A 24,676-nucleotide genomic window follows, 5' to 3' on the forward strand; every position below is an offset into this window, starting at 1 on the left:
GCAGAGAAACAATAAATTAGGGAGTAATGCTAAAATCGTAAATAATAGTTCACAGGACATGATGAGACTAAAAATAGTGGTAGAACATATATGACAAGTGTAATAGTTAGGGGAAAAAGGACCGGATCTCTAAGTAATTACTATTATAAATATTGGTATTCATTTTTTCAATCCTAATTTAATCTTTTTTAATGGGTTAATGTTTGGATATTTAATTCTCTCTCACACAAACCCTACTTTCCATAAAAGTAAATTAGATTTTTGTTCAACATTGAAGATATATATTTCCAGAATGATATGGTTTTCTTCTTTAGAAGTGAAAAAATGATTTACATCAGTGAAATACAACTTAACGTTATTTTCAATATTATTGAAAGCTAACACGAGTGCGCACGTGCACACACATATGTATAATAGTTTATAAATATATTTTCTTATGTTTATTTGCTTTTGAGCTCCACACCAAACATTAGTAAGCCCATCAAGGATATTTTACAAATAAAAAATCCCCTTCTTGATATTCTCCCAAGATCGACTAAGAGGAGACAGAGAAAAAGAGAATTGGAGAGATTTGCATGATCTAGGCATGCACATTTCATGATCTTGTCTGCGCTAACTTCTCTATCTATAAATAAATATATCTCCATATTATATTATTATTACATAATTCTCAACATACAATTAGCATTCCACAGGAACCTCTGTCATCCATCCTTTCCCCTTTCCAAAGAATAAGAACATATAAAAAGTGTGAAGGGGTTAATTAGCATCACTTTAAGTACATAAAGTTGGATTAGCCTTTATCTTATCCTTTTAGTCCTTATCTCTCTGTCTGCTGCCGATTAAGGACACTTGAAAGTCAGGTAAAAGGACTAAATTGCCCTCATTTAATGGGCAATTAAGATTACACAAATCAATTCCTATATTAGTGGTTAGTGCTTACAAGAACAAGATCTTTTTGGGCTAGACGCGTGTCGTCACATGAAAATCCTAGAATAAAAGATGTGTCCCATGTTTGCAAAGAAGAGCTTATTTAAGAATTCCTCTATAGATTTCGGCACATTTAGCTTATATATGTAGCATTTTTATTTTTTTAAAAAATTGGATTGTGGTAGGGTTTTGTCTGTTAAGTGTTTGCTTATATATGTAGCAATTTTATTTTTTAAAATTGGATTGTGGTACAGTTTTGTCTGCTAATTACAAGTCCCTCTAAGGTTTCCAGATATCGATCTATCAAAAATCCAATTTTCTTTACGTTAAAAAATCATCAATTTTACAGTCCTTAGATTTACAAGTCTAAGTCATATTATTTTTTCTTTCTATCTGTGCAGTTAAGAGCACATATAACAAACCTAAATTGTCAAACTTATTAATTAAGTTTAGAGTACTTTACAATGCAAAACACAACAGCACAAAAAGATAAAAACACATAAAAGGGTATACACGTAAACAAACCTTTCCTTCTCAAATTTCTTTTTCTTTTTCTCGTCCTCCGTATAAAAACAGAGCAACAGATGCAGAGAGAGAGAGAGAGAGAGAGCAGAGCACTGAACCCAAAACAAATCTCTCTCATTTGCTTTGAAAACAGTGCAAGCCTGAACCTGTCCACTACAGTAATATTTTGCGTGAGTGGATGCTCTGTTTTCCCTTTTCCAACCGCTGGAATCTCCTCTTCCTCCCCTGTTCCCAGTTCCATTTTTTATCATAAATCTCTGCAGCAAAAATAAGTTAAAATGGCAATCAAAACAATTTGAAGCAAACCCATTTCAAATTAGCCCTTTTCCTCACTTGGGTCTGATTCTTTTGCTGAGGTTGAGCGCTGAAACCCATTGTAAAAGGCCTTCCCCTTTGCCCTGTTTCTTGTGACCGCCATTGATTCAAGCAAAAGAGAAAATGGATGAGAAGAAGCTTGAGCTTAGGCTGGGCCCACCTGGAGATGAGGAATACCCAGCAAAAACCTGTGTTGGTGCAAAGAGAGGTTTTTTTGCTACAGTTGAGCCCAATACTGGAAGTAGTACGTTTTATTTCTTACATAAATTCATTTAAGATTTATTTATTTATTTATTATTATTATTATTTGCTTCTTTACTTAATTTTTGTTATTTTTTTTCTGTAGTTCTACCACCACATGCTACTGAAAATGCCGCTGAAGGCCAGAGAAGCTCTCGGACTAGGTATTAAATCTAGATCAAACGAAAATGATATCTATTTGTGTTATTTTTTGGGCTAACTTCTCTATCTATAAATAAATATATCTCCATATTATATTATTATTACATAATTCTCAACATACAATTTGTTGATATAAATGAAGAATGGAGGATTTTTATGGAAAAATACCATTTATATAGTTGGATTCTATAGATGAAAATTAAAATGTGTTTAATTAGTAGTATGTGATTTTTAGTCCCACATTGACTAATTGAATGTATTTAGTTGGTTCAAATTAACATATGTGTTATATACGATATAACAAAAGTATTAGGATTGTACGCTTGTATTGGTATATAAACGAGCGGGCACGAGTGTGAGGGTGTGGTCCGGCACGTGCACTAGTGCATGCTCCTTTTGCATGTGCTGTAGTTAAATTAGCCTTAATGTTTCGTATGTTACAAACGTTAGGAGGTTAGGTTTGAATAATAGTTATTGCAAACGTTGCAATAACTGGCATTCAAAGCTTTGTCTAACCTTTAGCTCACATGAACATTATAAAAAGGGCATCCTCTGTTCATTTTAAAACACATAGAAAACAAAACGAATTATCCTCTTGTCTTCTTTTACAATTCTATAAACTATTAGTATTGAAGATTCTGGCGAATTGAAGTTGTAGTCGAGGTGTTCAATAGGAGAGAACGCTTATTTAGACTGCAGCCATCTTATCCTCAGAAATATTGTGCAGACTTAACACTACCGTAGCTGGGATATAATTTCTTCAAAGTCAGTTCTCTGTTTAGAGGGCGATTTGATATTTCTGTAAAGTATCTTGAACTTTAAATTAAGCTGTAATGATATTCTTAACTCTCTGTTTTTTCTTTCATTCCAGTGTGATTCGTTCTACTTATTTTTGGATCTATTTTTATTCTTATTTTTCTCGTCAATCCTTTCCCTTTCCAAAAAATAAGATAAGAACATATATAAAAAGCATGATGAGGTTAATTAGCATCACTTTAAGTACGTAAAGTTGGATTAGCCTTTATCTTATCCTTTTAGTCCTTATTTGTCTGTCTGCTGCCGACTTAGGACACTTTAAGTGTAGTTAAAAGGACTAAATTGCCCTCATTGAATGGGTAATTAAGATTACACAAATCAGTTCCCTTATTAGTGGTTAATGCTTACAAGAGCAAGATCTTTTTGAGCTAGACGTGTGTCGTCACATGAAGATCCAAGAAGAAAAGAGGTAAACAGTTCTATTTATTGGATGACCCCAAATTTCGTCGAAAATTTTCACCATGAGCTTCACCGTGAATCTCACCCTAAACTTTGCCAAAATTCTCGCCTCGAACTTCACCAAAAGTCTAGCTCTAAACAACATTCGCCACAATTTCATGCGCAAAAATCAAGGATGTTAATTTTGAATCCTCATAGTGAGCCCCACCTAGCCGACTTGCTGAGCTTTGCCCAATCAAAATTTTACTCAAGTTTATAGAAGCGAATGAACTCCACCCCAATCAGTAGGGTATTGAAGTGAGCTTTGCCTGAATGACGTAGTGAACTTCACCAAGTCTCCAAATTGAGAAAATTCTAACTCAATCTTTTTGAGACTTTTCTTAGAGAACTTTAGTTGACTCTCGCCAACATAAGAAAGCTTGAACCTCGCTTCCAACATGATAAATTCATGTAGAATTCAAGTTCACCATAGAAGTAAAGTTCATATAGATCAAGCACACAAAGATAGACAATTTAAAAAAGTTTTATTTTTATTGATCGAAGACTCTACTACATAAAGGCAACATTCAAACTATCTAATTATAGAGATGATGGGTATTCGCTGCTATTTGCCACTCCAGCCTCAACAACAATCATAGAGGAAAGGAGAAACCAAAATCAAGAGCGTACCCTATACTCCTATTTATGGATAATGAGAAGGAAAGAGAACAGGAGAGCCACTAAGCTATTGTTCTTCTGATCTCATAGAACTTGGGGAATAGAACTTTTCCCCATGCATAAAAAACAGCTCATTCTTACTCCTCCCTAGGCCCTATGCTAGGAGATGAGAAAGAGATGTTTAATAAGAAGTGCTTCTATTGCTTCAAACTGGAACATATCAAGAGGAAGAAGCACTTTTTGCAAATAAAATACGATGTTGGGCCTGAGATAGCCAAACAACGTCTAATTACATTTTAGGTTCACACTTATGAGACCTAATCACTTTCAAAGTCTTTATTTATGGAGCTCCAATGATCTTTCTTCAGCGCCATCTTAGCTATCGAACGGTCTTACGCAGAGCATGGTAATCGAAGCTTCAAGAGTCTCTATCGCGATTCAACTCGCCCTAAGCCTTTAATTGATTCTCGATGATTTTCTCAAGCTTGGCCTTCTCAGCCGATAGCAAATCCACCAGTCGACGAAGTATGCAGAGTTCATCTGATCTAAGCGACACAGACTTAGGTATGAAGAAGATGAAGATAAATGGAAAGGAATAAGGCTATTTATAGCTTTTCCTAATCCAAACTTCTAAAAAATCCACATTTTTTGAGATTTAATTGGACCGAACAACGAGGCGAAATCCTTGCCTAAAACTCGGTGATAGCGGATCTCATAAATCTTTGACCAAATCTCGACCGCAGATCACGACGCAGATCTTAAAGCGTAATCCCAATGGCCATCGCCAGTTAGTGAGCATTGCTAATTGATGAACCTCGCCCATACAATTCAATGTGGAGTGAACTCGTCGACATTCAAGATCAGCCGAACTTTATTGGTTTCTCAATTTCATCCCATTAATAGGTTCATTGATTTTAAAGTCGAGTCAAAGGTAGGATCTTGAAAACTTTAGGAGGGCGAGGGGTCTTGTAGATGATTAAACTATATTCCATCCAGGCTAATGTTTAGCTTGGATCCAAGAAATAAATGCCTATGGGCAAAATACTTCAAATAGGCGCAAAGTTGAGCCCACAATAGCTGTCGGCTGTCAAAAAATTACCGCAGCTTGATCATCATGATTTTAATTACCCCTTTGTTTCTTAGTGATGAGAGTTACAATTTGACGATTCTCATACTTTAAAAAACCAAATGCAAAGATTACAAAATGACGATCTTTATAGAACTTAAAAAATTACAATTAACAATCTATTCAAAGCAAAACGCGAGGGTTCACCCTCCTCCCGCATTCTAACTCCAAAAACATAAGGGTCCACCCCCGCACTCCAATTCCAAAATGCGAGGGCCACCCCCACGTTCCAATTACAAAATGCGAGGGTCACCCCCGTGTTCTAAGTCTAAAACGTGAGGGCCACCCCCGCTTTCTAATTCCAACACACGAGGGCCACCCCTGCGTTCCAGTTCAAAAATGCGAGGGTCACCCCCGCGTTCCAATTCCAAAATATGAGGGTCACCCTCGCGTTTTAATTTCAAAACGCGAGGGTCATCCCTGTGTTTTAACTCCAAAATACGAGGGTCACCCCCGCGTTCTAACTCCAAAATATGAGGATCACATTCGTGTTCTAACTCCAAAAATGCAAGGATCACCTCCACATTTCACAAAGTTGAACGCGAGGCTCGCTCCAGAATGTGAGGCTTCTCTTCATGTGTCAGGCATATCTAGGGTTCCTCCTACTGAACCCGATATCATTTGCGTGGTGGTCTTAGCTTTTCCTCTGGACCCATTAACAAATTTGAAGGGGAGGATCCAGCCACTGCGAAGCGGGGCTTGACTATGAGGTCTCAAAAGCTGTTAAAGTGGGGAACTAGACCCCGAAGAGTTGAAGATGGTAGCAGCAAAGACTGCTGAATTTGTTGCTCAGTTGGCGGGGTTGAGCATCATCGCTCAAGCCGAGTGATTCGAGAAGAGGAGGAGGAGATTGAACAGAGGCTAAGAGCCTTAGGGGATAGTTGACTTGGCTCGAGTTGACTTGGCTGATGTCTCCTCTTTAAGTCCCAAGGATGGCCCACCTCCAGTCATCCCTCTCTCCAAGACGGCCAACGTAGTTATCTTGAATGAGGCTTCACTCGATCGACTAGTAGGGGAGAAGAGGTAGCAAGGCCTGCTGAGGTCGAGAGTCGAGTAGAAGAGTTAACAGCTCTGGTCTATTTGTCTAAGCCTATCCACAGACCTGGCAAGGAGCTTATCGAGGTGTCGAGTATGGCTATCGAGGAGGCAGCCCAGCCCTAGGCAGTTGGTAAGCAATCGAGGGCTAATGCAACTTCAGTCCAAGAGGCGGCTCCCGGTGGCCTTTCCGCCATCGCATTAGTGAGCTCGACCCCTATGTGTGGGGGGAGGCTAGATATACACTGATGGGCATGTCGGGGGAAGGCTTCATGCACAAAGAGGACATTCTGAGGATGACAAGTTCATCCCCAACTAACCTCTCAATAAGGAGAGGTCGGTCCTGAAGTCTTGGATGGCTCAGTCTCGAGCTCGGAGTAATTCTTCCTTCCTAGGGATGATAAGATATTGAGGGTGATGCCCAGTGTCGGCCTCTACCAAGTCTTTAAGGGTTATTTGCTTTTGGGGCCTCTAATCAAGCAAGACATGTTCTCTCAACTCGACTATACGTAGAGACTTCCTGGTAATTTTGAAAAGGCACTGGAGGATGAGAGAATGACTAAGGAGGCGACTGAGATGAAAATTGCCACTTTAGAGGTTGAGCGAGAGGTTTGGAGCCGTAGTGAAGGCAAATGGCGTTGGGAGTTGGAGATGAGGGAAAACATAATCCAGGGGCTTCAGGGGCATCGTACCAAGCAATCAACCACCATTATCAAGCTAAAGGAAGAGATTAGCCATTACAAGCACGAGATCATCAAGTGGGATGGCCAAATCAAATATCTAGTTGAAGAGGTCGAGAGCGAGAAGCATGCAAGACTAGATGCTCAAGAATGCACTCATCTGATCGCCTAACTGTCGAGAATCTAAAGCTCGATCTCCAGGAGGAGTGGTCAGCCCATAAGGCATCTTAGTACACTATCCGATCTCTAGAAGCTCACCTTGCTTTCTTGGAGTCGGAGACTTATAGGGTAGAGATTGTGGAGAAATACCGCACTGGCTCTTTGGGTAAAGTGGAAGTGTCATTAACCTGCAAGGCGAGCTTTGACTATCTTCTAGCTTTACTCCTTCCCGAGTCTCGGCATGTCCTAGACCGCATCTATTATCCCTCTCGTGTCTCTAACTACCTTGATATTTTAAAAACTATAGAGATGGGGAGGTGGGGGGGGGGATAATGCTGGACGTAGGTAATGGGAACAAGGAAGATGAGTTGGGAGATGACCAAAGCAAGACTGGCATAGCTGTTGTTCAGTCGACCCCTACTCCTGAGTCGAGTATCGCTCTTCCATGTCCGACTCCTAACCCGAGCCAAGCTCCATGAGGATCTAATGTATCTCTTCTCTTTTTTTGTAAATACAAATGTAAATATTGATGTAAATTCCGTGATATATGAATGGAAATTTGAACATTTTGAAAATTTGAACATTTTGAAAATTTGAACATTTTGTCCTCTCCATTAGTGTATGCTTGTGTGTTACCTTGGTTGTATTTGTTTCGTTACTATTTTGTTTTATTGATGAGATTGGTTGCTTGAAATGAGTCGGCTCTTTGAGTTGAGGTGACTCTGATACAAGTAGGTGTGATTCGCTCTCATACTTCACTTGTTGGTGATGGAGAGCCTTGGGTTATAAATGATAGTAAGGTCATTGGAGTTGAAGCCGATCGAGCCTTGGTTTTATTCCAATAGGGCACCTAGGTCTTTTGTCAATGGAGTGTCTTGGTTTTACTCGTATGATACAAAGGTCTTTTCGTGTCGACCAAGAGAGGTGTGTATTTGTTTTATCCCAAGAGGGTACCAAGGTCTCTAGGTACATGCTTTAGGCTTAGGTGAATGCCAAAGTCTTTTGGTAGGTGCCTTGGTCTTAGTTGGATGCCAAGGTCTTTTGTCGGAGTCGATCGAGATAATGATGTGCCTTGGTTTTACCCATAAAAGGTATCAAAGTCTTTTATCGACGGTATGCCTTGGTTTTATTCATGTGATACTAAGGTCTTTACGTATGTACCTTTGGCTTAGAAGAATACCAAGGTCTTTATATCGGAGTCGATTGAGATGATGATATATCTTGGTTTTACCCTGAAAAGGTACCAAGGTCTTTTGGCGCGAGTCAGCTCAATTGGGCTTCATGCATTGGGTTTATTCGTAATGATACCAAGGTCTTTGGGTGCGTGTCTTGGACTTAAGTTGATGCCAAGGGCTTAATATGAGTTGACTGTGTTGTGGCGACTTAGCCTTGTATTCCTGTGAAAAGTTATGGTACTGCTAGAGTATAGCAAAGTAGCTAAAAACATTTTATATCATAGGTAACATGTATAAACAAGATTATTGAAAGTATTTCTTGAGATGCTCAATGTTCTAGGGATGTTACAAGATCCTTCCATCAGAGCTTCTTAGTCAATAAGTGTCTGGATATGCATTTCTTCGTAAAGCTTACCGAGTGTGGAGGAGCAGCGAAAGAATTAGGCTGTTAGGGATCAATTCGATTGAGGAGTTCATGGATGAATGTCGCAAACTACTACCAGAAGGAGTGGGTGATCTACTGAGCAGATTCTTTCAGGTGGGTTTGAGTGACGTAGCCTGAACGTGGTTCATCAAGGACTAGATGGATAGGTCTACGCACAGAACCAGACATCATGATCGAAAAAGAAAGAAGGCCCCATGGTGGGCGCCAAATTGTTGATGTCAGTTATCAAACTGGGGATTATTTGAGATTTTGTAGAGTGATTAGGGTCCTCAAACTCCTCCTGATGAATGGTTCTGGGGCATGCTGTTCTTACCTGCACATGAAGAAACTCGTGAGAGGGCGGAGTTGGATTCTCTGGTTGTTCCTCTGATGATTAAGTTAGTATCTGGGCTTGAGTAGGGAAGTAATATAGTGGGTGCTTAGTTACACAAACAGGCCAAAGAGAGTTACCTCATGTAGTGTCGTTCTTTTTATAGTGGGTCTGAGGGGCAAGAAGGTAACTTGGGCTGGATCTAGCTAGGCAGTTGAGTCAGCAAATATGTGCTATGTGTCGATTGATGAAGGAGGTGAGTCACCTGGTCATTTATTGTTGGAATGATAACAAGTACTTAGTGCTAACTGGGTTCGATGAGTCATAAAGGCTATGGGGACTGGAATAACAGTGATATTGTTAGGGTAGTTAACGCGAGAGTAGTCGACTGGCGAGGGGCTCGAGGTACCTGTCGCCTTTCGACTCCTCATGTACAGGGCTAAGATCACATTTTGATTGGATTACGTGAGATGTCAACTAAACAGAGGGCTGAGTTGGGTCTCATGTGGAATGATTTGAGGGGTTGGTCAAGTGGTACCGCCTTTTGACTCGATTACGCGAGATTTCGGCCAATCAAGTCGGTCATGTTGAGGCGGAGGTTATCTTGGTCTAGAGTTAGTCGGGTTAGGTATAGTGAAAGACACATCAACTCCTCTATGGAGATTAATATTTAGTATTTTTAGGGGTTATAACAACTAGTATTATCAAATACATAGACTTCTCATTGTTTACTAATTTTTTTGTAATCTTTTCACTTTGTACTCTTTTTGTATTGTTTGCAGGAAAAATGCAAGAAAATTTGAGAAATAAAATTTGTATTAATCTCCCTAACTGACTTAGGAAAAGAATGAATATAATCTCTCTTTGTAAGTTCTCTCTAACTGACTTAGAAAAAGAAATTACAATTTCTTTTACCAGTTTCCTGATTTACAAAAGAGAGAAGGAATCAATGGAGATCATTCCCTTTGTTTAAAACTGGGTTTTTCTTGGTGTCGATGGGAGTTTGATTCTTGTATCTCGTTGATGATTCGAGCACGCAACCTTGTGGAACTTTATCTATTCCTCTTGACTAAACGTCGCGAAGAACTTGCAAGGCAAGTTTTAAACTATTAACGAGTTTAAGAACGCAGGACGAGTTTAAGAACTCTGTAAAAGAGTTGATTTTAGAAAGGAAATTAATCCTTTTTAACTAAAAATAATTTAGTAACCAATCTCCAAGTTCTTCAACCAAAACACGGTTCAAAAAGGCAAGGTAAATTACTCCAAAGCTTCAACAAAAGCCTTCACAAAAACTCCAAAGAGTGCCAACCTCCCAAATGACCCCCCAAAAAAGATCCTTTTGTAGCTGACTTCTCAGGTATTTATAGAGGTTTAAGGGGTGTAACCAACCCCTTAAATCACTCCTTAATGAGGGTTTAATACCCTTAATACATACAAAACGGTTTTAGAACTATTTAAAACATGTTTGAATGGGTCAAACACGAGGTCCGCATTCTGAAAATAACCTTCATGTCTAACTAATGAAACGTGGAGCTGATCTTCATGTTTGAAGCTTAGAACGCGATAGTGAGCTCCACGTTTTGAACTTAGAACGCGATAGTGAGCTCCGCATTTTGAACTTGACACGCGGAGGTGAGATCCGCGCTTTGAACTTGAAACGCGGGGATAATCCTCGTATTTTAGTTTGAAGAGATCGTTAATTTGTAATCTCTTTTTTCGAGTGTTGCAAGGATCATTATCTTGTAATCCTTGTATTCGACTCTTTGAAATATGAGAGTCGTTAATTTGTAACTCTTATATATTGTTGTGAAGGTCATCAGATCGTAACCTTCGTCTGTTGATGCGTAAGTCATCAGATTGTGACTTTCGTCTGTTGATGTGGAAGTCATCAGATTATAACTTCCTTCTGTTGATGTGAAAGTCGTCAGATTATAACTTCCGTTTATTGATGTGGAAGTCGTCAGATTGTAACTTCCATCATCTATTATCATGAAAGTCTTCAGATTGTAACTTTTATTAGTTGATGTGAAAGTTGTCAAATTATAACTCTCATCATCAGTGCTTTGTGGATATCAGCTATCCGTAGTAATTTTTAGACAGCCTACAGAACCCCCTCCAAAGTTTTTAAAATTCCGTGGTTGACTAGAACAAAATTTTGAAATACTTTGGATCTCGATTTTGATCTTGGAGTTGTTGATTCCTCATCATGGAAGACTTGTTCACTACATCCGTTTTGAAGATATCATTAACTTTGTTGAAGGGATTTCCTACTCAAGACCCGTGCAAGGATGAGCACCATGCTTCTACTTCTGAAACTCGAAGGCGAGTCTCGCGTTTGTCTTGTGAAACGCGGAAGTGAGCCTCACGTTTGTCTTGTGAAACGCGAAAGTGAACCTCCCTTATTGCTTTTGAAATGCAGAGGTGACCTCCGTGTTTTGATATTAGAATGCAGGGGTGACCCTCACGTTTGAAATTTGGAACACGGGGATGACCCTTGCGTTTGGAATTTGGAACGTGGGGATGACCCTCACGTTTTGAATTTGGAACACGGAAATGACCCTTGTGCTTTGACACTGAACACTTGTCATTCTGTTGAAAAGAACAAGTTCGTGGGGGTTTAACTGTTAGAGGTGTGGTGTTACTATAACATAAATTTTTGGACTTATCATCCTATTAAAGAGGATTGATAAATTGATTTTATCATCAGAGGTGTAAAGTTAACTTGATGATATTTTACACTTGTGATTTGAACAAGATTTTTGAGGACCTATCACTCTATTGAAGAGAGTTGATAAGTTGATTTGGTCATCAGAGGTGTATTGTTAACTGTAGGAAAATAAAATTGCATTTATCCTAAATTTCAGGAGTTCGCCTGTAGAACTTTGCCTGAGTATCCAAGCTCGTAGGAACAAAGCTCGTTCTACTTGTTCACCTGCATCAAATAGGCCAAGTGAAGCTCATCTGAATGCTTGACTTCACAGGCAAAGTGAAGTTCACCTAAGCATTGAACTTCGCCTAGAAAGAACTAAGCTCACATTAATGCTTAGTTCGCCAGCTCGCAAGTGAACTAAGCTCGCCGCAACACTTGAAGCTCTCCGGAATTGATTGAAGCTCGCCTGATAGCTTTGCCAGCTTTGCTTACGAAGCTCGCCTGCATGAGCTAAGCTTGCCTACACGCTTGAAGCTCACCTGAATTGATGGAAGCTCGCCTGATAGCTTCACCTACGAGGTTCGCCCGCACGGTTGAAGCTCGCCTGAATTGATGGATGCTCGCCTGATAGCTTCACCTACGAGATTCGCCTGCATACTCTAACCTCGCCTGCATGAGCCAAGCTTACCTGAACACTTGAAGCTCGTCTGAATTGATTGAAGCTCGATTGCATGTCCAAACTCACCCGCACGAGCAAAGCTCGCCTGCAGGAGGTTTGCCCACATGATCCAAGCTCGCCAACAAGGTTTAAGCTTGCCTGAACGCTTAAGGGGTTCGTCTATCAACCTCACCTAATCTCCTAGCTCACATAGCTCGCCTCAACGGTTAGAAACCGCCTACTTGAATTGTGGGAGTGGTTATGCCCACTTCCCACATTCTAAGGGGTTAATTACGATCTTTCTCAGCTATAAATAGCCATATCCGGCTACATCAGAGAGGGGGAAATTGACGCGGGCATTAGAGAGAAGATTAATCTCCTTAGGGCACTCGACTTCTAACCTCCAAGTGTCCTAGCTCGGGTATTCCAAACTCTAATAGAGCTTCTACCGCGTGAGGAAGCTTATTTGTAGTCTCGTTCGAATCGTCAGGAGAAGAGGACCAAACTTTGAGATCTCGACCTACAAGCAATTAAGCACTTGTTCGGCCTTCAAACTCATCCAACCAAACTTCTACTACATGCTAAAGTTTATCCGCAACCTCGTTCGAATCGTCAAAGGGAAGTAAACTCGAAACGAGCATCGAGGGAAGCATCCTATCGCCCCAAAGAACCCACGTTAAACAAGGAGAGATCGAATCAATTCTCTTTGCTTCTGTGTAAAAGCTATGTAAAAGTGATTTTGATTTGTAATAAACAATTCAATTAATACAAAATTTGAGATCTTATTTTATGACAAGCTGAAGATGGCAACTACAGTGGGAGAAACCATACTTTCAGATGAGATGGTGGTGACGCAGTTCGACAAGGTTATTGCAGGGACTACCATTGAGTCCCTCATCATTGCGTTCGATCAAGCGAAGTCGAAGAGTACTTGTCTTCAACTTCTTCTAGCGGCAAGGCATCACGTAAATGCTGCAAAGTAATGTGTGTGGCCCAACCCTAACCGGCTAAGGCTATCACACCTGAGAGCTCTACCCGAGTAGGCACTAGGGGTTCCATCTCTCCTAAGTCATTTGAGGCTGACCAAAAGGCTAAGCCAGGGGGTTGCTCGATGGGTTGTTAAGCAATCCATGCAAGCTCTTATTCTTGAGGAGACCACAATTCGTATCGGCGTGGATCATACATTCGACACCGATATGAACGTTCCTCTTTTAAGAAGAGGCAAGCAGCGATGACGACAAGCTCTTGCTCGCCAAAAGACACGTGCCCTCATCTCTTACGACTACCTAAATTACTATTCAGGACTAAAGAGCAAGAAGAGAGCTAATAATAAATGCAGAGTTCCCAAATTTGGCGAACTCAACAGTTCAAGCGAACCCAACAATTCAGGCGGGCTTCACTTTACTAGCAAAGGTCTCAAATTTGTCGAATTCAGCATATCCGGCGAGCCCCATATTACTAGTGAAGATCACCATTCAGGCGAGCTTCATAAGCCAGGTGAACTTCACTAGTTAGGTAGACTTATCCGCTCGAATAGACTTAAATCTATGGGCAAACCTCACCAGGCTCGCATGACGGCCCAACCTCGCCCACAAGCAGACCTTCGCTAGAAAGGTAAAGTAATAGTTCACCACACAAGCAAACCTCACCTGAAAGAGCAAAAGGAAGAACCTCACCAGCAAGCTCAAATAGGCGAACCTCGCTATACAGGCGAACTTTGCCTGAATGAATGGCAGGCTAGACTTTGCTAACAAACTCGAGTTCTCCAAATAGACAAACTTTGCCAGATAACAAAGTTCGCCCGAAGAAATGAACTTCGCCTGACAACGAAGTTCGCCAAAGCAACCGAGCTTCGCCCGACAAAGAAGTTCACCCGAATAGACGAACTTCGCCAGATCAAGCAGGTTTGCCTGCCTAGGCAACTTCATCTGCATAGGCAAGTTCATCAGAATCTAGTACTTAGTCCTTCTGACACTGGGGGTTGTACGCATCGACCCACTGTGGATCTCAAAGAGCACCAGATGTGCAAACACAGCCTCGATGCCACTGTGAGAAGCTCATCACACCAATGCTCTCTAGATGTTGGTGTGGTGTGGTGTCAAGACTTCCTCGCCAAAGACGCAGTCATGTGAGGAAACAAGCTCTTGATGACTTGGATCTCCCAATTGCAACTGTCAATATGACAGGGAAGTCCAAGGCGAAGAACTCAGACTCTTCGGATGTTGAACTTTCACCAAGACTGAAAAGCCTTTCCATTAAGACTGATGGTGTCTACCAGCATACCCGGACTAAAAAGGGGGTTGTCATACCACTTGATTATAGGCAGTTAGCCTTCATTTTAGATGACAAGGATGAAGATTGCTCGGTGGTAGTAATATCTTAGGCCTCAAGCTCAATGCAAAGCGAGTGCACAAAGGTGCACATGGCTGAAATTCCTGATGATATAGCCAGAAAGCTAGAAGAGCACCAAGCTGCAATTCCCATGGAGCAGGCAACAATTAACACCATGAAGAAGATGCTCGGGAAACTTCTGAACAAAAAGAAGAAGAAAAATAAGTGAACATAGTGGTCTCCCCCGAAGTCCTCAACCAAGAGCAAAGAGAGGGAGCCTACTCCTCCACAAACAACAAAAGGAGAAGGGAATCCAGAGTTGCCCTCTGATTCGTCATTTGAATCTTCAGAGGGGACATCGTATTTTGGTAACAATCCGCAAGATAAGAAGCTCGACGAGTTCCAAAGCCAACTCGATGCCTTGAAACTCCAGAAAAATATGAATGAGCTAGGGTCGTTAGGCCATACCCTGTCGAATAGGACTACGTCCCTTACCCTCCGAAATTTAAGCCACTCAACCTCTTGTAATTCGATGGCAAGAGTTCTCCTACCCAACATATTTACTACTTCTAGGCGCAAACTGGATACATAGTGGGGAATGATCCCATTATGACTCGACTGTTTATTAGCACCCTCAAAGGGATCGCTTTTGAATGGTGGAATGATCCCATTATGACTCGACTGTTTATTAGCACCCTCAAAGGGATCGCTTTTGAATGGTTCCACAGGTTGGAGCCTGGATCCATCACTTGTTGGAAGGATATGGAAAGGCTCTTCATGGCCAAAATTTTCGACGATAACACAGAAGTGTCCATGGCCACCCTGCTAGTAGAAAAGCAGAAGAAGACAGAGTCTGTAAGTAACTTTGTCAAAAGATTCAGGAACCGATCGTTGCATTCCCATAATCAGGTTTCCGACGCCACTCTTATTGAGATGTATCAGAACAATCTCTCTATTGACTTACTATCCAATATGGGCGTTGTTGAAGCTCGCTTATGGAAAGACTTAATCCACCAAGGAGAACAAGTCAAAAGCATTCTCAAGTGTATAGATGCTGAAGAACCACATGAATTTCGAGGAGGTGATGACCAAGACAACTTCACCCCTCTAACCTATGTAAAGGGGAGGATACTTTGGCGGTAGCGGCCACTTCCTCCCTTAAATCTTCTTCGAAGCGAAAAGGTAATTCTTTGGATAGCCGCTTCAGCAGAAGTACGACTTCAAAGATGAGCAAGTCGTCTCACTCCACAAATCCTTGATCAAGGCGAGGAAGATTAAACTTCTAGAATTAATGCAATCTAAGGAGGTGTCGAGAACGGATGATCCCAACTACTGTGTATACCACAGGATGATTCATCATCCCACCTATAAATGCTACATCCTGAAGGATAAAATCCAAGCTTTATTCGATGTAGGCGTCGTTACCCTTCAATCCTGATTATCACTGGTGTGTGGGTAGTCTCGGTTTCTCTGTAAAACCATGAACTACCTCGATTCATCTCTTTGACGGAGTCATGATGACCCGAAGCGTGTCGTCAATCAGCTCCAAGGTAAGTCTGAAGTCATACATGAGCATCTGACCCCTTACCATAAAATACTATCAAGTTAATGATTACCTCTGATAGTCAAAATTCAGCCACCAATCCTCTTCAATAGGATCATAGGACCATAAAATACTATCATGTTAATGATCGCATCTGATAGTTGATTTCCTCTAAATTCGCCCACCAATCCTCTTCAATAGGATGACGGGACCATAAAATACTATCACGTTATGATTACCTCTGATAGTCAACTCTTTGATCCCAATAAAAAATATTCTGAGTAGTGACCTACCATGCGATGAGTCCCTACTTGTCACTCGATCAGGATAGTAACTCGATCAGGATAGTTACCATGTGACGATTCGCTCTCTGATATTTTCTAAATGTTCTACCTCCTCAGAGTGATCAAAGCTATTGGCATACCATGTGATGTCCCTCTATCCTGATCACAGTCATCATACTCCCATGTCACTGAACGACTTGATCATTTTCACACCGTCATTCCTGCAAATAACGTTGTTCATTAATATTGGCCTACCATGCGATGTGCCTCTATCCTGATCACAGTTGTTATACTCCCATGTCACTAAATGACTTGATCATTTTCACACTATCGTTCTTGCAAATAATGTTGTTTATTGATATTGGCCAACCATGTAATGCGTCTCTATCCCGATCATAGTCGTCATACTTCCATATCACCGAACGACTTGATCATTTTCACACCATCATTCCTGCAAATAACATTATTCATTGATATTAGCCTACCATGCGATATGCCTCTATCCCGATCATAGTCATTATACTCCTATGTCACTGAACGACTTGATCATTTCTACACTGTCATTCCTACAAATGACATTGTTCATTAATATTGGCCTACCATGTGATGTGCCTCTTTCCTGATCATAGTCGTCATACTCCCATGTCACTGAACGACTTGATCATTCCCACACCGTCATTCCTACAAATAACATTATCCATTAATAGTGGCCTATAATGTGATGTGCTACTATTCCTATTACAGTTGTTATACTCCCGAGTCACTGAACGACTTGATTACTTTCACACTGTCATTTCTGTATTATTCGCTGATAGTGACCTACCAAGCGATGAACCCATATCTTCCCCTTTGGTTCTAATTAGTGACCTACCATGCAATGAGTCACACACTCCAGCAGGCCTACCATGAAATTGAGCCTAGCTTTCAAAACACTAGGTTGAGCTGTTACACTGAACGACACAACCAAACTCGATTACGACTTAACCATTGTAATCATGTTCAAACATTTAATCCAACACCTTGAATGACTAAGGATAGAGGAGAAATCTTAGGATTGAGCCTAAGAGAAACTCCTTGACAACTTACCATATTGAGGGCAAAAGCATGGCTAAGTTGTTAAGACATGTCAAGTCTGATAGCTGAGGGTTTGCTAAAAATCCTAGATAGCGACCATTAGCTACGTCTGAAGAGCTCAACTTAACCATAGTGATCGAGTTTGCCAGTAAGGTGCCTTACTTCACCTAAACTAATGAATGATAATCATTTTTTATTCAAAGGATTCCAGACCCTATGTAATCTGATTCGGGTTTGAAAACTTTGAAGGGGGTTTTGTAGGCAAATAAAATTGCTTTTATCCTAAACTTTAGGAGTTCGCATGTAGAACTTTGCTTGAGCATCCAAGCTCGTAGGAACAAAGCTTGTTCTGCTTGTTCGACTGCATCAAATAGGCTAAGTCAAGCTCGCCTGAATGCTTGACTTCGCAGGCGAAGCGATGTTCGCCTAAGCATTGGACTTCACCTAGAAAGAACTAAGCTCGCCTGAATGATTAGTTCGCCATCTCGCCTGAACGCTTGAACCTCGCCTGAATTGATTGAAGCTCGCCTGATAGCTTTGCCTATGAAGCTCGCCTGCATGAGCCAAACTTGCCTAAATTGATGGAAGCTCGCCTGATAGCTTTGCATATGAGGTTCGTACGCATACTCCAACCTCGCCTACATGAGCCAAGCTCGCCTGAATTGATTGAAGCTCGCATGCATGTTCCAAACTCACTCGCACGAGCAAAGTTCGCCTGCAGGAGGTTTGCCCACATGATCCAAACTCGCCAATAGGGTTTAAGCTCGCCTGAATGCTTAAGGAGTTCGCCTATCAACCTCGCCTGTTCTCCTAGCTCACCTGCAAGCTCGTCTAGCTTGCCTGAACGGTTAGAAACCGCCTACTTGAATTGTGGGAGTGGTTATGCCCACTTCCCATGTTCTAAGGGGTTGGTTACGATCTTTCTCAGCTATAAATAGCCATATCCGGGTACATGAGAGAGGGGGGCATTGACGCGGGCATTAGAGAGAAGATTAATCTCCTTGGCGCACTCAACTTCTAACCTCTAAGCTGTTAGGTCTCATGTTATGAGTCTACATCTTCTAACCTTATTTTGATGATTTTATAAATAATCCTTAATATTGTTTGTCTAGTGTTTGTGTTTATTCATTAGGTATTCAAGACAAACAACATATCCGTTGGAGGATGGATGGACTAGAGCTTTCACGATCATATTCAAAAGAGGTTGGCGGAATATCGGAGTAAAGCTATGCACAATTCAAGTCAAATATCTAATTTCAAGCTTCATCCGCAAAGTTTACCAAGACGAGCTCAATTAAAGATCAAGTTAGCTTGGGTAAATAGTTTAGGTGTTATATTATGTGTGTTCAATACTTTAAGCTCAATCAGATCAAGTTAGCTTGGGTAAATAGTTTAGGTGTTATATTATGTGTGTTCAATACTTTAAGCTCAATCATATACACACATACACATTTTGAATAGTTTAGGTGTTATATTATGTGTGTTCAATACTTTAAGCTCAATCATATACACACATACACATTTTGGTTTTATGGCTTTCAAGTTTAAATATGAAACAATTACACTTATCTATATACATACATACATGTTTCATATTATCGTTTTTGGTTTATTCATTTTGTAACTTATCCACATAGAAAATAAGTTTTATTAAACCATAGATTTATTCACATATTTATTTATGGATAAGTTGTTTTTGGTATAGCTATATAGATATGAAACAATATATATATCTTCATATATACATTTATGTGTTTCATATTCTATTGAATTTGCAAAATTATATATTTATGGATTGAAGACTTGTTTACACTATTTTCATATCTTGTATAAGTCTATAAATCCATTCAAAATATTTCAGGAGTTTGTTTAAGTCATTTTGTCAAAATCATGTGTTTTCAAGATTTTGTATTTTAAGTGATTTTGCAAAATAATGAGATTTCACAAATGGGAAGTGCTTTTTGAAAACCAGTTTTTGTAACATGTTCATTTTTATGTTTACAAGCATTCCCCAAAGTTTTATATTTTTTTGATTTTATTTTCTATTTTCAAAGATATTTTCAAAATCAGATTTTTAGCAAACCTGTGCATATCAGATATGTCGGTTTGCGGTCGACTGTCATGGTCGTCACGGTCGATAGAAAAATATCCAAAGAGCAATCTCTAGATTTCAGCTCTTCGCGGTCGACCGGACCTGGTACTACGGTCAACCGCCAATATAACCGTTGCACAATAATAGCTATTTCCAGATTCTATTTTTGTGTGAGTTTTTGGTCATTTCCTTAGGGTTTTGGCTGATGTCTTGGGTTGTTAAAAATACCCCATGGCATTTATCTCTCCCACCAACCAAGAGAGTTTAAAAATAAGTTTAAGTGTGGTTTAATTTTGTTTAAGTGTTTGTTTACAAAAGTTTAAGTTTGTGAAAAAATTTTCACAAGAGCAAGAGGAGATCAACAATTTGTGTTTGGGCTTTCACTCATCTCTCTCTCACACTTGATCTATAGAGAAGTTTTTCTAAACTCAATTCTAGCTTTAATTTAGAATTGCTTATTGATTATCTTTTCCATAAGCTAGATTTTCATAATTGAGTTTAGATTTGTTTTGCTCTTTGTCTACACACACAACCATTGAGCTTATTATATTTGCTTACACAGTATATATTGGGGTTGTGGGATTGTGACCTTGAGAGTGAGCTTAATTGAGTTCTCATCTAGTTAGAGAATAAACATTTGTATTTGTGAGCCTTCATTGTGTAGATCACTTTGTAATACACTTGTACACCGAGAGGAGTGTGTGGTGAGAGACAGTGTCGTCCCAAGAGGAGTGGTGTCAGTAATAAAGCCTAGGGAGAGGTTGTAAATCCGAGCACTTGAAGGAGACATAGGCTAGAGACCAACACTTAGAGGGTGTAGAGTAGGATTGCAAGAGTGTTGATTGTAAAGTTTTCGGTGAGCTAGAAAATCGAGTATGAGGTGTAAACATTTTCGGGTGAGCGTCGAAAACCTGATGTGATAGTGGATTTCTCCCCGGGAGTGGGGAGCAGAGACGTAGGGCGGAAGGTCCGAACTCCGTGATCATTTGCTTGTGTTTGAGTTTGTCATTGGCGTATATACTTTTGTGCTTATCTTATATCGCCATTGTCTATTACTCTTTATGTATATTGCCCGATCACATTTGTAGTTTATTATTTTACCCTTTGTTTATATTGCTTATCCTTTCATATAATTTGTTGCATATCTTATTTGCTAGGATAACTTGTTCATAAGTTTTTAATTGGTATTAAATCAGATTAGTTTAGCATAAACCCTATTCACCCCCCTCTAGGGTTCTTTCCTAGTGGCATTAGGGTCTAACACAAGCGTCCTAGCTCGGGTATTCAAAACTCCAATAGAGCTTCTACCATATGAGGATGCTTATTTGTAGTCTCACTCGAATCCTTAGGAGAAGAGGACCGAACTTTGAGATCTCGGCATACTTGGCCTACAAGCAATCAAGCACTTGTTCCGCCTTCGAAGTCATCCAACCAAACTTCTACCACACGCTAAAGTTTGTTTGCAACCTCGCTCGAATCATCAAAGGGAAGCAAACTTGACACGAGCATCGAGGGAAGTATCCTATCACCCCAAAGAACCCACGTTAAATAAGGAGAGATCGAATCAATTCTCTCTGCTTCTGTGTAAAAGCGATTTCAATTTGTAATAAACAATTCAATTAATACAAAATTTAAGATCTCATTTTACTACAAACATTAACTTAATTGGGTCCTGTTGTGATTTGAGTAACTTTGTGGATGTTTGCGTCGGAAACAAATTTCATTGTAGAATTTATTATAACTGTTTATCGATTACAATGAATACAAAAGAGTGAGCCTTGTGCTTTGTAAAACTACTCTTTACAACAAAACCAAATTATGAGTGCTTCCTAGAAACACACACAGGATTGTTTAGGATCATTGTTTGTGTAGGATCTTTGCCTGTGTCGAGGGTGCGTTAGCCCATGGACCACAGAATCACAGATTCATATTGAACAGTGAATGCTATTTGGGAATTCTTGCTTCGTTTAGAAGTAAGAAAAGGAAGTGAATATCTTATCGATGTAAGATTAACACCCTTCTTAAGATCAAGTCAAAGCTTAGATATTAAGGAATCACAAGAACTCTGGAGAAAAAAAACTTGCACGTGATGAAGGCTCTTTTTTTCTTTCTTGGAATTCACTAAATTTCTCAAGTTTCTCTGCTTAATCTGCTCCAAAATTGCTCAGCCATTGTCAGTAATGGTCCTAGGGGGGTATTTATAGCCCTTAGGAATAATAATTAAAGTTAGAAGTCAAAAAGAAGTCATGTCAGGGGACTCCTATTTCTGAGATAGTTATAACTATCTCGAAAGCGTGGTTGATTTTTCATTTCTGAGACAATTACATTTGTCTCGGAAGCATGCTTCATTTCCGTCGTATTGTAACAGGTATTCCCACCTTTAAATGCCATTATCTCCACAGTTATGAGTGGATTTTTCATTTGTAATAGCTTCTCCACGTTCATAGGTGATCCCTAACAGTTAATAAGCCATGTAGGCCACACGAAACTCGAGAAAACCATCAACGAACCCCTGCTATTCCACCCCAGTTTCCGAGACAGTTACATGTGTCTCGGAAACTATGTGTGGTCTCATAGCCTTAACTCCCTCATCCAATCTCAGAATTAAGTGATTCAAGATGCATTGGAAAACTGGCAAAGAGACCTACAATTTTTAACATTTGAGCTTTTCAGATTCAATACAAATCATGGTTGAAATATCAGTTCTTGTCATGTAGTTTCCAAGACAGTTTCATGTGTCTCGGAAACTATGCGTTGTATTTTGTCTATAACTCTCTCATATGATCTCGGAATGAGGTGATCCAAGATGCGTTGGAAAGCTGATGAAGAGATCTACAACTTTTGTATTTTTAGCTTCTTCATATTTAAATCTAATTATGGCTAAAATATGCAAGACATGTTATAGTTTCTGAGACAGTTGCATGTGTCTCGGAAACTTATGTGATGTCTGCATTGTTGTTTTGCCTCTAACTCCCTCGTCTGATCTCGGAATAAGGTGATCCAAGATGCATTGAAAAGCTTGTGAAGAGCTCTGCAACCTTAAATAGTCTAAACACTTATGGAGTGGGTGAGACACACATGGTACTTCGCCCTTTGTTTTCACCCTTTGTGGGCGAAGCACAACTCTCAGCTGAGTTGTTTCTTCATCGTTTAGTGTGTTTTATAGACTCGTTACGCTTCACCAACTTACTTCATATGCTTTTTAGCTCCTCTATGGCATTGAATGATCTCTTTTGATTCAGATAATCCTCCTTGACTCGGATATTAACGTTCATCGTCTTTTCTCCATCTTGAACTATGTGTGAGAACCTATAGGCAATTTTTTATGCCTACAGATACCCCCTCCAAAGTGTTTCAGCTCCATTCTTTTATAAATGAGGCTAGAATACTTTAGATATAATATGCCTGGCCTTTAATTCGTTGACTTCTTTAGCTTTCGGTCTATTTAATATTTTGTTAAATAGCTAAAATTCTTCTGGTGCTGCGTTTATCGTCTGACTGTTGTCGAAATCTTGAACTAAAGCTAGTGCGTTAATTTCTGAATTAGATCATGTTATTGGGTTGATGTTGAACTAATCATCTTCATCGGGAGTTTGTATTTGAGTCACAATTGAACTCCTTGAATTAATTCCTTGACCTGACATGTAATCATGAGCCTTGTTTCGGCAAAAATTGTTGACGGGTTGACCGACGTCGATCTTTGTTTGTAACGCGTCGATCGGCGTCGACTTTCATTTACAATTGTTAAGGTTGTAGGACCAACTATTAAGGCTAGTATGACCACAACCACTGTAGAGGCTTCTTCGATGCTGTCTTGTGTGTGTGTGACAGTATACCTTGCCTCGTGTGTCTGAGACGGGTTCAATTGTCCCGCTTAAAGAAAGGTGGCTGTCAGGCTGAATTTGTGTCATCCTTTGCTCATTTCCTTGAGTTTGACAGAATTTAAACTTTATTATGATTACTTATCCTATTTCCTATTCAGAAAAATAAACATAATATTTATAGGATTTTTGGCAAACCCTTAGCCATCAATGGATTTGATAAACCTTTACCGACTACCGTTTGAATTGGGCTAGCATGCAGATTGTTTAAGTCTGTTCTGCATGTAACGTTGTGCTAAGAGAATAAACTTTCTTAAACTTGGTGCTATGATGTTGAATATATAGGCTTGGTCATTTTGCGGGAACATACCACCCGGCAACGTGTGTTAGACGTAGACTTATCTCTAATAAGAGATCGAGATAACGTCCCCATGCATAAAAAGCATGGATTCAAAGGTATTGGTGGGTTACATTTTCTTAGTAAAAAGATGAATCCAAAATTAGAGAGTAAGAATTTTATATTCTATCACCTGGTCTCTTTTTATTGGTAGAGATGAACCCGATGCCGAAGAGGAAGAATTTTATATTCTATCTCCTAGTCTCCTTTTTGTTGGTAGAGATGAACCCAATTCCGAAGAGAAAGAATTTTATATTCTATCTTCTGTTGCAAAAGAAACTCAAAGTGGGATCTCCACGTCGAGAATCTGAAAAGGCGAAACTAAGAGTGGGATCTCCACTCCGAGAATCTGAAAGATTTTGATAACCCTAACAGTCGGAAGGTTTGATTACCTAATATGAAGGTGAATTTCTCGTTTACCGAGATAAAATTCTGACTTCGGCCCTAACTATTTAAAGGTTTGACCAGGTGGGAATTTGAAACGATCCTTATTGTAGGAAGGTTTGATCGCTTGAAATGAGTGGAGGCCTTTCATTTATCAAAAGGGGATTCTGGTTTTGGTCCTAACTGTTTAAAGGTTTAACCAAATAGGAATTTGAGACGATCCTAACTATTTAAAGGTTTGATCATTCAATTTGAAAGTGGACCTCTCGTTCAATAGGAATTTGAGACGATCCTAACTATTTAAAGGTTTGATCATTCAATTTGAAAGTGGACCTCTCGTTCATGGAAGGAATCGAGAGGGAATTTTAGCTTTGGTCCTAACTGTTTAAAGGTTTGACCAAATAGGAATTTGAGACGATTCTAACTGTTTAAAGGTTTGATCGTTCAATTTGTGGATCTCTCGTTTAT

General features: G+C 39.9%; 1 protein-coding gene across 1 annotated transcript; it reads left to right on the forward strand.

Annotated features, from left to right (window-relative positions):
• On the forward strand, positions 1,464 to 21,158 carry LOC109826432. Its single transcript, XM_020393466.1, has 3 exons — positions 1,464 to 2,014; positions 2,117 to 2,174; positions 20,956 to 21,158. The coding sequence occupies exons 1-3, from the start codon at positions 1,894 to 1,896 to the stop codon at positions 21,104 to 21,106; spliced, it is 330 nt and encodes a 109-aa protein (XP_020249055.1). The 5' UTR covers positions 1,464 to 1,893; the 3' UTR covers positions 21,107 to 21,158.

This window comes from Asparagus officinalis, chromosome 1 (genome assembly GCF_001876935.1).
Source record: "Asparagus officinalis chromosome 1, Aspof.V1, whole genome shotgun sequence".
Classification (NCBI taxonomy): domain Eukaryota; kingdom Viridiplantae; phylum Streptophyta; class Magnoliopsida; order Asparagales; family Asparagaceae; genus Asparagus; species Asparagus officinalis.